Raw genomic sequence first — 13,188 nt, 5'->3', positions numbered from 1 at the left:
TGGTGGAAAAATCCATCTCCCCCCCTTGTAATTTCTGCCCCCAAACTTTGCAGTGTCTCCCCCCGCACAGCAAGTGCAAATGGTGCAGCCTGTTCCGGGCTTTGTGTCTTGGGACTGAGTCGATGGTCGCCTAGCAACCAGGGCAGGGGACCTGGGCCGCAGATGCAGGCAGGTCCTGGGCCTCCCTCTCCGCCGGCCCCTGCTCGTGGCAGCCGCCAGTATCTCTGGGAGCAGACCGCACACATGGTAGGGGCTGAAGTTGCCTGCAGATGGGCTCCCGCCGAGCGCAGGTGAGTCCACCGTGGCCTCAGCTGTTGCTACAAACAGGACACCAGAGTGCGACCAGCTCTGCCGCCCTGAGCCGTGGATCCCAAGGGATTGCTGGCAGCATGGATTTCAGTGGGACGTGGAGGGGCAGTGCTTCACTGGGCTTTCCTTGGGTATAAATATTTGCAGGGGACCCTGTTTGCAGGTGCCAGTCAGGCTAGCATCTCTCCCTGTCTATATGAATGCCCAGTAGAGCAACGCACGTGCAAAAGCCTGTGCATCATGTCGTGTCCACGGGTGTAGGCTGAAACTTCCTTAGCCTAACGAAGGGTTTTTGAACCCGAAAGTTTGCTTAAAAATTGTTTTCCAACTATTTAAGTTGGTCTAATAAAAGATACCAGCTTCACCCAAAGATCCTTGTCTGCCTCATGTAATGTCCCGCATTTTTTATTTTTATTTAAAAAAATTCTGGGAATCCCTGTCTATATGAATGCCCGGGAGAGCAGTGTATGTGCAAAATCCTGTGCATCGTGTAGTGCCCGGCATTTTCAGTTTTTATTTAAAAAAAATAATACCAGGAATTTTGAAAGCAGTGTGGTGCAGCACCGAGTGAACTGACAAACAGGTGTAAATCAGTAAAAACTGAATAACTTCAATGAAAAAAAAAATCAGGTTGTTTATTGGTGAAAATCGATAAAAACCGAAAATGCGGAACACTATGCGTTTGCCAATCGGATGCCTAAGCACATGCTCTGTAAAAGTGTCTAAGTGTGTCAGCTCCATTGATTTCAATTGGAATTCAACACTTTCGAGGATCTGCCACTAGGTACTGTAGCCTTACAGCTCCATACAGGTAGATGCTACCCGAGCAGAGCTGTTATACAATTTCCAAGTCCTGTTGTTTGCATTTTGTGGATGTAAAAGGCTGTGATTTGTAAGTAAGTGTGACCCTAGCGTTCCGGCTCTGAATGATTTAAAATTTTAGACTCTTACGGGGTTTGGGACCCAGCCCAGTTCTTGGGAGAAGGTAGTAAATCTCAGGGCTGCATGCTTTACAGTGTTTATAATGGCGAAACATAAAAGTACAATAAGTTAACCAGGCTTTATTTAAGGCAATTGAAAAAAAATAATGCAAGCATATACCTGATAAAATGTACCAGCATAAAATTGGCTGATGGGGCGCACCCAGAGAGTAGTAGTGGACGGGTTGTACTCAGCCTGGTGAGATGTGAGCAGTGGGGTACCCCAGGGCTTGGTCCTCGGACCCGCATTGTTTAATATCTTCATCAGCGACTTGGACGAGGGGGTGGAAAGCACGCTGTCCAAGTTTGCTGATGACACTAAGATGTGGGGTGAGGTGGGCACACACGAAGGGAGAGAGAGGCTGCAACTAGGATTTAGACAGACTACAAAAGTAGGCAGATGAGAATAGGATGGGGTTCAGCACAGACAACTGCAGGGTGCTGCACCTTGGGAGAAGCAATCCACAGCATACATACAGGCTGGAGAGCTCCCCTCTTGCAAGCACAGAGGTGGAAAGGGATCTTGGAGTCATTATTGACTCCAAGATGAACATGAGCCGCCAATGCCAGACCACAGCCAGCAAGGCCAGCCATACCTTGTCATGCATCAAAAGATGCATCTCAAGCCGGTCCAGGGAGGTGATGCCCCCCCTCTGTGCGGCACTGGTCAGGCCGTAGCTGGAGTACTGCGTCCAGCACTGGGCGCCGCGCTTCAAGAGGGATGTGGCCAGCCTGGAGAGGGGTCAGAGGAGGACCACCTGCTTGGTGAGAGGGCAGCAGGACAGGCCCTATGAGGAGAGACGGAGGGACCTGAACCTGTTCGGCCTCAGCAAGAGGGGGCTGAGGGGGGACCTGGTGGCTGCTTACAAACTCATCAGGGAAGATCACCAGCAAATAGGAAGAGCCCTTTTCTCCCCAGCACCACCTGGGGTGACGAGGAACAATGGTAATAAGCGGATGGAGAGAGAAGAGGTTTAGGTTAGAGATCAGGAGGCAATATTTTATAGTCAGGGTGGCCAAAATCTGGAACAGCTTCCCAGGGAAGTGGTCCTCGCCCCTACCTTGGGCAAATTCAAGAAGAGGTTGGATGATCGCCTGTCTGGGGTCTTGTGAACCCAGCATTCATTCCTGCCTGTGGCAGGGGGTCAGGCTAGATGATCTGTTCAGGTCCCTCCTGACCTATGACACTATGAAACCTGTTGCCACTGTAAATCTGTGACACCGATCAGACGATATGGAGCGATTAGCCTATGGGCTGATTATGGCTGGAATTGTCAAAAGTTTGCTGACATAGCTGTTATTTAGGCATATGACAAGAATCGTCCCCATAACAGACGTGGCTGCGCCAGCTGACTCGCCCTCCTCCAGGAAATGCAGTTTATGTTCACAAAAGTGCCCTTTTTTCAATCCAGTCCAAAGCCATTCAGGGATATGATTTAATTGTGCTAACTGTGTTCGGTGGAAGCCGTATGTATCCAGTCGGTGCCGTTGCTGGGGTAGCTGTTACAATGAAGGCTTTCTAATGTAGACTACTGCAAGGCCGGTTGCTCCTAAAACACTCAGATGCTTTTGAAGACCCCAGGCTGTGCATAATTATAATTACTTTGATGCTTAATATTCTTACAGTTCACTCACAGTGTGTGCTTGATGCTTCACAAGGCACAAAAGGATCTAAGGGCCTGAACACTAAATAGGTCCAGGGTGAAATCATGGCCTCGTTACAATCTGCGTGAATTTTGCCATTGGCACTGGGGTCAGGCTTTCAGCTGTAATAAGGTGTCTTTATGGTAGAAAGCAGTGGGGGGTTTGCTCTTGTTACCAGTGACTAGTATGAACATATTAGGAAAGACATTTTCCTCATATGGCTCTGCCTCCTCCTTGTCAAACCTACTCCAGCTAGAAGATAGTGGCAAAGAGGATAGTAACTGCGATCTTGTAAAGTTAAGAAAAAGTGAACAATGCAAATGTTAAGAAAGTAGCCATGTGCTTCCACCTGCTTTTTATGGGTCTTGGTATCAGTGGGTACATCTAGACATTCGGTAATGTGTTGTAATTGTAGCGCATTAAATGTAGTACCTTAAGTTTAGTTACTATTACCAGCTCGGTACAAATGTACCATCCCTCTGCCCAGTAAGATTTTGCACCCTGATTTGTGTAAATGCCCGAATCCAGAAAAGTGCAGAAAATATTATTTTTGGTGCCAGAATCAGTGCCACGTCATTATAAACTCTCTGCTTATTCATGGCTAAATATTATTCAGTTCTGGAAGAAGCATTAACCCCTGTGCCATGAATCACCACAGCATTTTGCCTGCTTAGGCGGGGTGGAAACCACACTCTTTGCTCAAAACGCTTCTGATGTAGACTAGACCAGACATGGGATCACAGTATAAAATGGAGGGCAGGGATCCTCCTCTCAGGTCAGGAAATTAGCAGATATAGGCAGCTGGATAGCAGAGCTTTTCCTTGGTGCTGTCCTCCGGTCTTCTGCGCCCAGGCACTGGAGTCACGGCCGCTAGCTCCAGCCAGAGGAGGACCAGGAATTAAAGAGCTCGTGCAACATGATTCATTAGCACGGGTTGTTGGCACCAGCAGTTGACTATGAGACCTCTACATTTTAAAAGTACTGACCTCATGCTTGAGCTGGGTCTGTTAGCCACAACTGTTCAAGGCTCATCAAACCTTTTTTTGCAGCCAAGCCACCACTTAGAGTGGACCACGAACCCCCCCACATGTGCTCCATCCAGAACTGAATTGCTTTCAACCCAGGGCCTTCTGCATGTTTTCTTAATGGGGCTCTGCCCACATGGTCCCATCTACTGGTGGACCGCAAGGAGCATTAGCAGGAAAGAAGACTACTTGAAGGAGTATTTGAAATGACTTGGGTGGCTTCAGCAGAGTTGCTTTTCTCCTCCACCATTTCTTCCAAGTTTTACCCCCCTGCCCTCAGTGCCAGAGGTAGGGAGGAAAGGGGCTGTGGTATATTTCTGGGCATACTTCCATGAGGGTGATGTCTGATTTCCTTGCTGCTTAATATTATGCTTCTGTCATTAGATAAATTAGCGTTCTGATAATTGTGCTTGCTTAACCAGGATCCCCTTAGCTCGCTGGATTCACACTTATCTTTCTTAAGTAAATATGCCATCCCAATCCTGTTTAAATAAAAGCTGTAAATGCCAGTTTTGTAGTCCCAGATTAATACTTAACCATTGAAGAAGAACATGCAAGGACTGTGAAGTGTCAGAGTGACCCCTGACACGCCATGGGTATTTGAAAAATAATTCTGTACAAACCAGTCTAGACAGTGAATTTGTCCAGAGATCCTTTCTGTACTAGCCTGTGCTGGAGGATATGGAGGGGAAAGGGGGAGCTCTCATACAAGTATCTAGGTGGGAGATCTCCCCTGGAGGCGGTAGGTCCGTCTTGCCTCCATTGGCTCAGACTACATTGTCCATGGCAGCAGATGCTTGATGTCTTCTGGGAGCTTGTGCAGTCTGCTTCCAGGGAAATAGTCTAGGCATCAGGAGAAGTTATATGGGGCTGAGAGAGAATCCTAGGAGCTGTGATGTTTAAGCGTTTCCATCTTTGAAACTGGCTTCAGGCAAGGATTTTAGCCAGGTTCATCCATGCTTCTGGAGCTATAGGGCGAGTTTTCTTTGTGGCTCCCTTTGAAGACACTTGCCAGTCAAACCTCTTACACAGTGTGATGGCAGGACTTCTCCGGGACCTTTGCACAATGAAGTCACATCTGGAAACTGCAGTGGCTGCCACTGCATTTACATATGGGCTTCATTTGCCCACTGTGGGTATTATCAACCACAGCCTTAGGGAGGGGATGCGCAGCTCCAGAGTAGTTAAAATGATTTTTACGATATCGTTAAAAGGGGAACCGAGATCGAAAATAAAGTAAAGAAATCTGAGTTGGGAGAGGAGGGAAAGGAAACCTCTAAGATCACAAGCTCCCATCAGCTCAGACACGCACACGGCCCATGTCTCTGTGATAACATTTTTGCCCATCAGGAAAAGAAGTAGAAAGGAGAAGTGTCAGGAAACAAAGGGCCTTGCTACACCTTCCACTGTGAGCTGCACAAATGTCTATTGGTGTTAGTGCTAGGACTTTGGAGCAGTCGCACCCTTAGTCTAGAAACCTTCTCTGCCTGTGCCCCGCCTGCACAGCTGTGGCTTGCCACTCAAGGCCTGGGGAGCAGGGGCAGGACTAGGAGCTGGAGCTGTGAGTTGCCACAACGAGTTGGATGAACCAGGACAGACTTCTCTCCCTGCTTTATGGGCCGGGGCACAAGAGATCCTGGCATCCTGGAGGACTTCAACTTGGGCAGCACATCTTTGGGGGGTGGCCACACCTTTAATGGACTGGGAACTGGGTAGTGCGGATCATGAGACAATCCTGCCCTGGAGCAACTTAACCATGAGCTGCGTAATGGGTGCTTAAAACCACGGGTGTTAATCCAGGGGTTAAGAGCTCCAGGAGCTGCCCACGTTTACCATGTAACAAGGCCCAAAGCTACCAGTCAGATTCCCAAGTTAGAAGGAGGGAGAGAAAACACGTCCTTTCCAAACGTGCATCTCTGCCCATTTTGGTTACCAGCCACACTAGTGTTGGCTGCCAGTTTACTTGGAAACCCTCCTGCACATGACTTCATAGGGGCCCCTCCTGTGAGTAGGCATTTGCAAGGTCAGGCCCCATCACTGCATAAGGCATCTTCAATTTCTATACCTATTGTGACCCGTTTTATTACCCGTGTTAACAGTAGTCTTGATGAGGCTCAGTTTGGATCAGGGGCCCCTTTGTACAAACACAGAACATAAAGGCACCTCTGGCCCCAGAGAGCTTACAGTTCAAATGCAAGACAAAAGGTAACAGGTAAACACAGAAAGACGGAAGAGTTCAAAGCAAGGATTAGACAAATGCAGTCATCAGGATATTTTGTATTAAGATTATGTACTTGATCCCAGGTAGTGGTGTATCTGGATACATGTGGGACTGCGTTTCTGTGCCAGCATGGAAGTGATCCAGTCGGCCCCTTCAGAGTTTGCTGGTGCTGAAAGACCATTTAAGAAAGTCCCTGCCATCCTTTTGGACAGCCTCGTAGAGGAGCCCAGAAAACCAAATGTTGTCCCCAACCACCTGCTGGAATCCAGTGAGTACCTGGTCCTACCTGCTCTCTGACCACCTTCTGGTCTGGAAGCAAGCCTCATGCACACCAGGCACTTTTACCAGTACATTTTCAGAGACCCAGTCTTCCTTTTTCTTTGTGTGCCTGCACCACAGCCTGACCATGCTGGTAACTCCCTCCTACACAGGCCGTGCTGCTCTGGGGATGAACGGCAGGACTGTGCAGTCGTGGCCTCACCGCTTCTGCTTCGAGAGGCAGCCTGGGCAGAGCCGTGGAGCATGTGCAAGGATGCAGCTGCCTTTGAAGGGCATGCCATTCTGGGGTTTAGCAGCTCTCCCTTCCCAGCGCTGACTGTAGAGACTGCGGCCAGAGGCACATGGGCATATGCTGCTGATCCTCAGCTCTCAGAGCCGGGGCAACCAGATGCAGTGTAGTATAGTGCCAGGGGATGTGTTTGCACTTTACCTTCCCACTTTGGTCCTGCACCAACCACAGCTTGGCTGAAGGGTGCAGCTCTGTATCTTTCTGTATGCTGCAGTATCTCCTGCAGGCTTTAAGCCAGGGGCGGGCAATTATATGGGGCAGTGGGCCACATACTGAGTTTTGGCAAGCCACGAGGGCTGGATGACAGGTAGCCAGGGGCAGATATATATTCATTTTCTACATTTTTTAGGGACCCTGCGGGCTGGATAGAATGGCCTGGTGGGCTGCATCCAGGCCCCCAGGCCCCATTTTGCCTACCCCTGCTTTAAGAGTTACAGAGACAAGGACCTGCAGTCCCCAGGCTCCAGAGCAGAATGGAGGGGTTTGCTTTTCCCCAGGTTTCTGGGCTCTGCTGGTTGCCACGGGGGGTCAGGAAAGACTTTTCCCCTTCCTGTTGCTACAGGCGCCTTCCTCAGATGCCTCAGGTGATGGTTACAGCCAGGGCTGGGGATTTTGGGTGTGCTGTTGCTCCCGCTGGGACTAAAAAGCCCAGAGGTTCCTGGTTAGAGGGCCTTGCTCCCCTGCTAAGGTCAGGCCAATTACCACATTTGGTAGCAGGAAGGTGAGATTGGCATGGAGTGTGCCTGGGGGTTTCCTTTCCTCTCTAGTGGGGGCATGGTCATCTTCCTTTGCTCTCTTGAGTGGATTTTAACCATCACTTGTTGTCCTTGCAGCAGCAGGGCATTGGCGGTGCCCTTGTCCCCCTGCTTTACCAGTGGCAGGTTGAGATGTTCCTGCAATTTTGGGCACTGCCTGGCATTTGTGTGACAGTTGTTGGGTGACAGGGACTGGAGCACTCTTGTAGTTTTAAGGGTCATTTCTGTGGTTTTAAGAATAAGTTAATGGGGCCAGCCATTTTGGCAGGTGTGCCACAAATAGATCCACACCCTCCCCAAGTGCCATTCCAGTCCCCTTTGCCTGTCCTGTTCTCTGTTGTTTGCTTCCTGCCCTATGTATGCTCCTTGCTAGATCTGCTGCTCTGCTTTCTGCTTCCTGTCCTATTTACTGCGGTGCTGCTTGTCCCTTCCCTGGTCTTCTGCATACCACACACACAGCCTGGCTGTGCTACTTGTGTATAGGATGGTTTAGATAGGGGTGATTTTTTTCTTGAGCAGGGGGTTGGTTTAGATGCCCTCCTGGGGTCCCTTCCAGCCTTACTTTTCTATGATTCTGTAGAATGACTGCTAAATCTATCCACCCAGCCCAGTCTTCTCATATGCTTTATCATCTTCCTTTGCAGAGATTTATACAAAACTTCTACAAAACACGGTCATACAGGCTGAGCCGGCTGTACTGCATTATGGGGGGTATGAAATCAACAGGCATCACCAGCAGACTCTGGTAGGTTTTTAAGCAGGGATTATCTAACACACCGTAAAGGGGAAGCACGTGTATTCAGTGACCTAAAGAGCTTTTTCCTCCCTCACATGTCCTTCTGCCCTGTTGTGTCCTTTACCACAGCATTTCTCAACCCGTGGGTTGCAGCCCAAAAGTGGGTTGCAAAAATATATGAAAGGGTCACAAAGAAACTTTAAAAATGGATTGAAAAAGGAAAATAGGGGAAACAGTGTCTTTTCCCTTGCAGGCTGGCAGAGTTCCAGCTTGTAGGGGGCTGCTTGGGGCCCCCCGTGCCCCACATGCACCCCACTGTGCCCCACATACTCATCCCCTGCCCCACACACTGGGGCCTGGAAGTGGGGTGCAGTGGGTCAGGAATAAGGGGCACTGGGTCAGGACTGGCCATCAATCTTTACAAATGGGTCCTGGTACAAAAAAGGTTGAGAACCACTGCTTTAACACCTTGCTGTAAAGCAGGAGTTGCTGAAGTGATGGATAAGTGTCAACACCTTCCTAGACTAATTAAAATAGTTGGAGGAATTCTTCTTAGCAAGCTTTTTAAGAAGAATTTTTCCAACTATTTGAGTTGGTCTAAAAAAAGATATCAGATTTACGCAAAGAACCTGGTCTGCCCGTGTCTTTAGACCAACACGGCTACAACCTACACCCCTGAAACACCTTTCTAGACTGCCTGGAGCCCTCTTGACTGTGCTCCTGCTCATTCATTAGTGAGAACCATGGAAGCGCCCCTTGTCCTCTGCCACTGTGATTGGGTTTGTGCTGTAGGGCAACCACTTGCCAGCTGCATAGCCCTCGGCAAGTCCGTTTTCCCTCGGGTTTCCCCTGCACCCATCTGGTTTCTTTAGATTTTCAGCTCTGTGGGGCGACACTGTCTCGTACCACGTGGCTTGGAGTGCATCACTCCCGGCTCACTTGGGTTCTGACATGCTAAGCAATGTGATGACTGCCAAGGTGTCCACTGAGCTCTTGCCATTGCTTAATGCTGCTGGCCTGAGGTGCGTTCATGCTTTGTTTAACTTCAGGGACTCAAGCAGCCACCTCCCTATGTTTCTTTCCTTTGGAAAATCATTTCTCTTGCAACAGCTGTTGATGTTGCTCAAAATTGGGAAGAAGAGGATGTTACTATGGAGTTTTTTAATTTTCCAAGGGGGATGGTGCCTGGTGAGTTTGCTGGCAAAACTATCACTGTCCAAAGTTTATTTTCTAGATAAGCAGAAAACCAAACATCAAAAAACAAAGACATTTAATTTCTTTTTGCTGTGAGGCATCTGTAAAAATCATTGTAAGTGGTGGATTTCAGGTTTTGGATCCTTAAATATTTAATAAGAAACCCTTTAAGGCTAGAAGCTGGTAGCATCTTACTTTCAAGGGCTACCACTGACTTCAGTGTGGGATTATTTGTGGAATAAGGAATAAGAAGAAGGTGCCAGGATTAGCTTCCCTATGATTAGGAGAGTCTGAATGCAAAACTTAAAAGACTTAGCAATATATTTTTTTTAAAGTAACATCTTTTTTGGTTGCATTTTAAAATTCTGAACACATTCAGCATTTTCTTTATCAAAGAACAAACCATTATTTCACTGTTAAATAGAGTTTCTTTGTTAGACACAGACTCACAAAAATGTATCCTTGCAGTTCTCCGAGCAGTTCTCCCAAATGTTCTCTTAAAATAACTTTTTTTTTGTTCTGCAGAAGCTGGTAAATATTTCTGGTGATGTAATAAACCTTCACATTATACCACCCCAGACAAAGTACTTTCACATCAGATACAGCAAAACTGTAAGTGGCACAAATAGCTATGAGATTGTTCATTGCACTCCATCGTTGTGTTCCATGCACACAAACCCTGAGCTCAGTGCACACAACCAGTATTAAAATGTCTCCCACTTTATTGTTTCTGTGTCATTTTATAGCATCGGCTTGTCCCTGGCTTGTCCTTTGCAGTAACAGTTGACTTTTGTCCTGATGAGTGGCGCTATTATTATGACTGTGTCCGAATTCACTGTCAGGTAAGAAGGATCTAAGATAAAGGCCAAATCATATTGGCTGTTATGAAATAAAACTACCTTCACAAGCAAGGTGATAACCATAAATATCTATATTGCTCCACAGCCCTCTCTGGTATATCATTAGCCTCTCTTTCCTTCTGTTCAGTAGAGGCCACCTTCCTTTGTGCCCTGCTATCTATCAAAATAAAATTCATGGCAGAAAAACCATAAAGTAATGTCAAGGGTCTGGCACAAAGCTATGAAAGAACCCAGGCCACTTGGATATAGATGTCTAAATATGGATAGATGTGCCTACCTTTAAACACCCAGAAACTTAAACCTACGATTATGCATGGGCTATGGAGACTACAAATCCAAAATTGGAGTAAGCAGACCATCAGTTTGGATCTCCCACATGTCAGGCTGCTGCAACCGGTATGGATTCTCACAGACAATATAGTTGCAATCCATCATATGAGCAGAAACGTAGGAGCTTCAGAGCAGAGAAAACCACAGGGATTTTAAGGAGAAGAAGGGTGTTCACACTCTTTGCCTATGGAATGGAGGTCTTGGAGGAGTTTTACATGACCCTGTAAGGGCTAACTCCTACACCAGCGTCACATGGGCCCCAGTTGCTGAAGTGTGGCTCTGTGGAAGCTATAGTGTTAAAACCCTTTTTATATATAATATGCATTTATTTTAATAGGTTAATAATTTCTCCTCTGTTTTCTAGGGAGATGACACTTTACTTGTTCCCATGCATGCCTACCCTGCTGTGAACGTTGTAGAATTCCCCTCCTACATAAGCTTATCTGATGTGCCACTTGGTCAGAGGTGAGTCAAGGCAACCCTTATTAATACTTTCCCAGGCCATGAGAAAAGTTAAATAATAGCCGTCTGTTACACAAAATCCTAGAAGCTTTCACCTGTGCAGTAGCGTTCCGGGTGTATATTCATACACAATTGAATCATGCATAAATTAAGAATTCTGTAGAAAGATAGAGCTGGACCTACTCCCCTGATGAGTTTGTAGGCAGCCACCAGGTCCCCCCTCAGCCTTCTCTTGCCAAGGCTAAACAGGTTCAGGTCCCTCAGTCTCTCCTCATAGGGCCTGTCCTGCTGCCCTCTCACCAAGTGGGTGGCCTCCTCTGGACCCTCTCCAGGCTGGCCACATCCCTTTTGAAGTGTGGCGCCCAGTACTGGACGCAGTACTCCAGCTGCGGCCTGACCGATATCGCATAGAGGGGGAAGATCACCTCCCTGGACCGGCTTGAGATGCATCTTTGGATGCATGACAAGGTATGGCTGGCCTTGCTGGCTGCAGTCTAGCATTGGCAGCTTATGTTCATCTTGGAGTCAATAATGACTCCAAGATCCCTTTCCGCCTCTGTGCTTTCAAGAGGGGAACTCCCCAGCCTGTGTGTATGCTGTGTATTTCTTCTCCCAAGGTGCAGCACCCTGCATTTGTCTATGCTGAACCCCATCCTATTCTCATCTGCCCACTTTTGTAGTTTGTCTAAATCTAGTTGCAGCCTCTCTCTCCCTTCAAGTGTGCCCACCTTGCCCCACATCTTAGTGTCATCAGCAAACTTGGACAATGTGCTTCCAACCCCCTCGTCCAAGTCGCTGATGAAGATGTTAAACAGAAGTTAAACAAATGAATAAATGCATCATGGGGGTCCAGTCAGTCAGTATATGGAGCCACTGGATTTGCTGCTGCTGTTTGGAGATAGTGACTTGTAAATGTCTGAGGTCACAAATAACACACAGGATCCAAAGTTAGACATAGGCCAGTAGGCCAGAGTCAAAACCCATTGAAGTTAATAGAAAAGATTCTCATTGCCTTTAGTGGGCTTTGAACTAAGCCCCGTATTCTGCTGTGCTCTTCTCTGCACAAGTAAATGCAACTGCAAAGGCAGCAGAGGATGTAATTGCCTTGTTCCTAAAAGGTGCTTTGGCTTCAATACAGCACAATACTGGGTGCTGAGAGACTTGCAGGTCTCCACTCTAACTCATGGTGCTGTGCATAAAGCGCCATGAGTTGGAGCCACCCCCACCCCCATCCCAACAAATGTTCACCTGTTGTGGGGAGTGCCTTCATCTGATCCCTCATTAAATGAGGATTAATTTGTCACATGATAGGTCACTTTGAAAGCACTCTGCAGCTGTCATTGCACGGCTGTAGAGCGCTTTCAGGGGGCCAGTCATACAACAAATATAACTTCTGTGTGCGCCCACATTGATCAGACTTTTAAGATAAATTACTGCTTTCTTTCCTCTTATCTCCTCTCCTCCTAGAACAGGTCACACATAAGACACGGGCTAGATTTTAACATCCAGGGAAAAGGCACGCACAATTGTAGTTTATTTCCTTAACCTTTTCGAAGTAAGCTGTCCCAGGCATGTTGTGTATAAAACACATTCCTCGCTAATCAGCATGGCCCAATTTCAGTCAAACAGTTTATAAAACACAGGCATAACCCTGTACAAAATAGGTTTGCAACATGATGTACAATGTTTCACCAGGCTGTTGTTTCCACTTCGGTCCATAAAATTAGATGCAGGCAAAAACAAGGAGAACTTTGGCAAGACTGGAATCATTCCTGATTTACACTGAGCCTCACTTATATTGTGATTAAAGGGCCTAGTGCCAACGAGAATCAGACTCTTGAAGTATAATTTCATAGACTTCATAGACATCAGGGCTGGAAGGGACCTCGGGAGATCATCGAGTCCAGCCCCCCGCCCAAAGGGCAGGAAGTCAGCTGGGGTCATAAGATCCCAGCAAGATGGGCATCCAATTTACTCCTGAAGGTGTTCAATGTGGGTGCTTGAACCACCTCCTATGGGAGGCTGTTCCAGACCTTGGGGGCTCAGACAGTAAAGAAATTCTTCCTTATGTCCAGCCTGAAACAGTCTTGTAGTAGTTTATAAC

At 47.5% G+C, this 13,188-nt stretch overlaps 1 protein-coding gene across 2 annotated transcripts in view; it reads left to right on the top strand.

Annotated features, from left to right (window-relative positions):
- The first annotated feature begins 232 nt into the window (after window positions 1-232).
- The window catches only part of CFAP221 (cilia and flagella associated protein 221), a 36,224-nt gene continuing 23,268 nt past the window's right edge, over window positions 233-13,188 (top strand). For both annotated transcript variants that reach the window (XM_019554612.1, XM_019554611.1), the window contains exons 1-6: window positions 233-290; window positions 6,263-6,447; window positions 8,147-8,247; window positions 9,958-10,044; window positions 10,179-10,274; window positions 10,987-11,087. In XM_019554612.1, coding sequence (XP_019410157.1) covers window positions 6,309-6,447; window positions 8,147-8,247; window positions 9,958-10,044; window positions 10,179-10,274; window positions 10,987-11,087 — 524 coding nt within the window. In that variant the 5' untranslated portion in view covers window positions 233-290; window positions 6,263-6,308. The remainder of the gene's footprint in view (window positions 291-6,262; window positions 6,448-8,146; window positions 8,248-9,957; window positions 10,045-10,178; window positions 10,275-10,986; window positions 11,088-13,188) is intronic.

This window comes from Crocodylus porosus, unplaced genomic scaffold, assembly GCF_001723895.1.
Source record: "Crocodylus porosus isolate Cpor-Errol unplaced genomic scaffold, CroPor_comp1, whole genome shotgun sequence".
NCBI classification, from domain to species: Eukaryota; Metazoa; Chordata; order Crocodylia; family Crocodylidae; genus Crocodylus; species Crocodylus porosus.
This window is presented reverse-complemented; position numbering and strand designations above follow the sequence as displayed.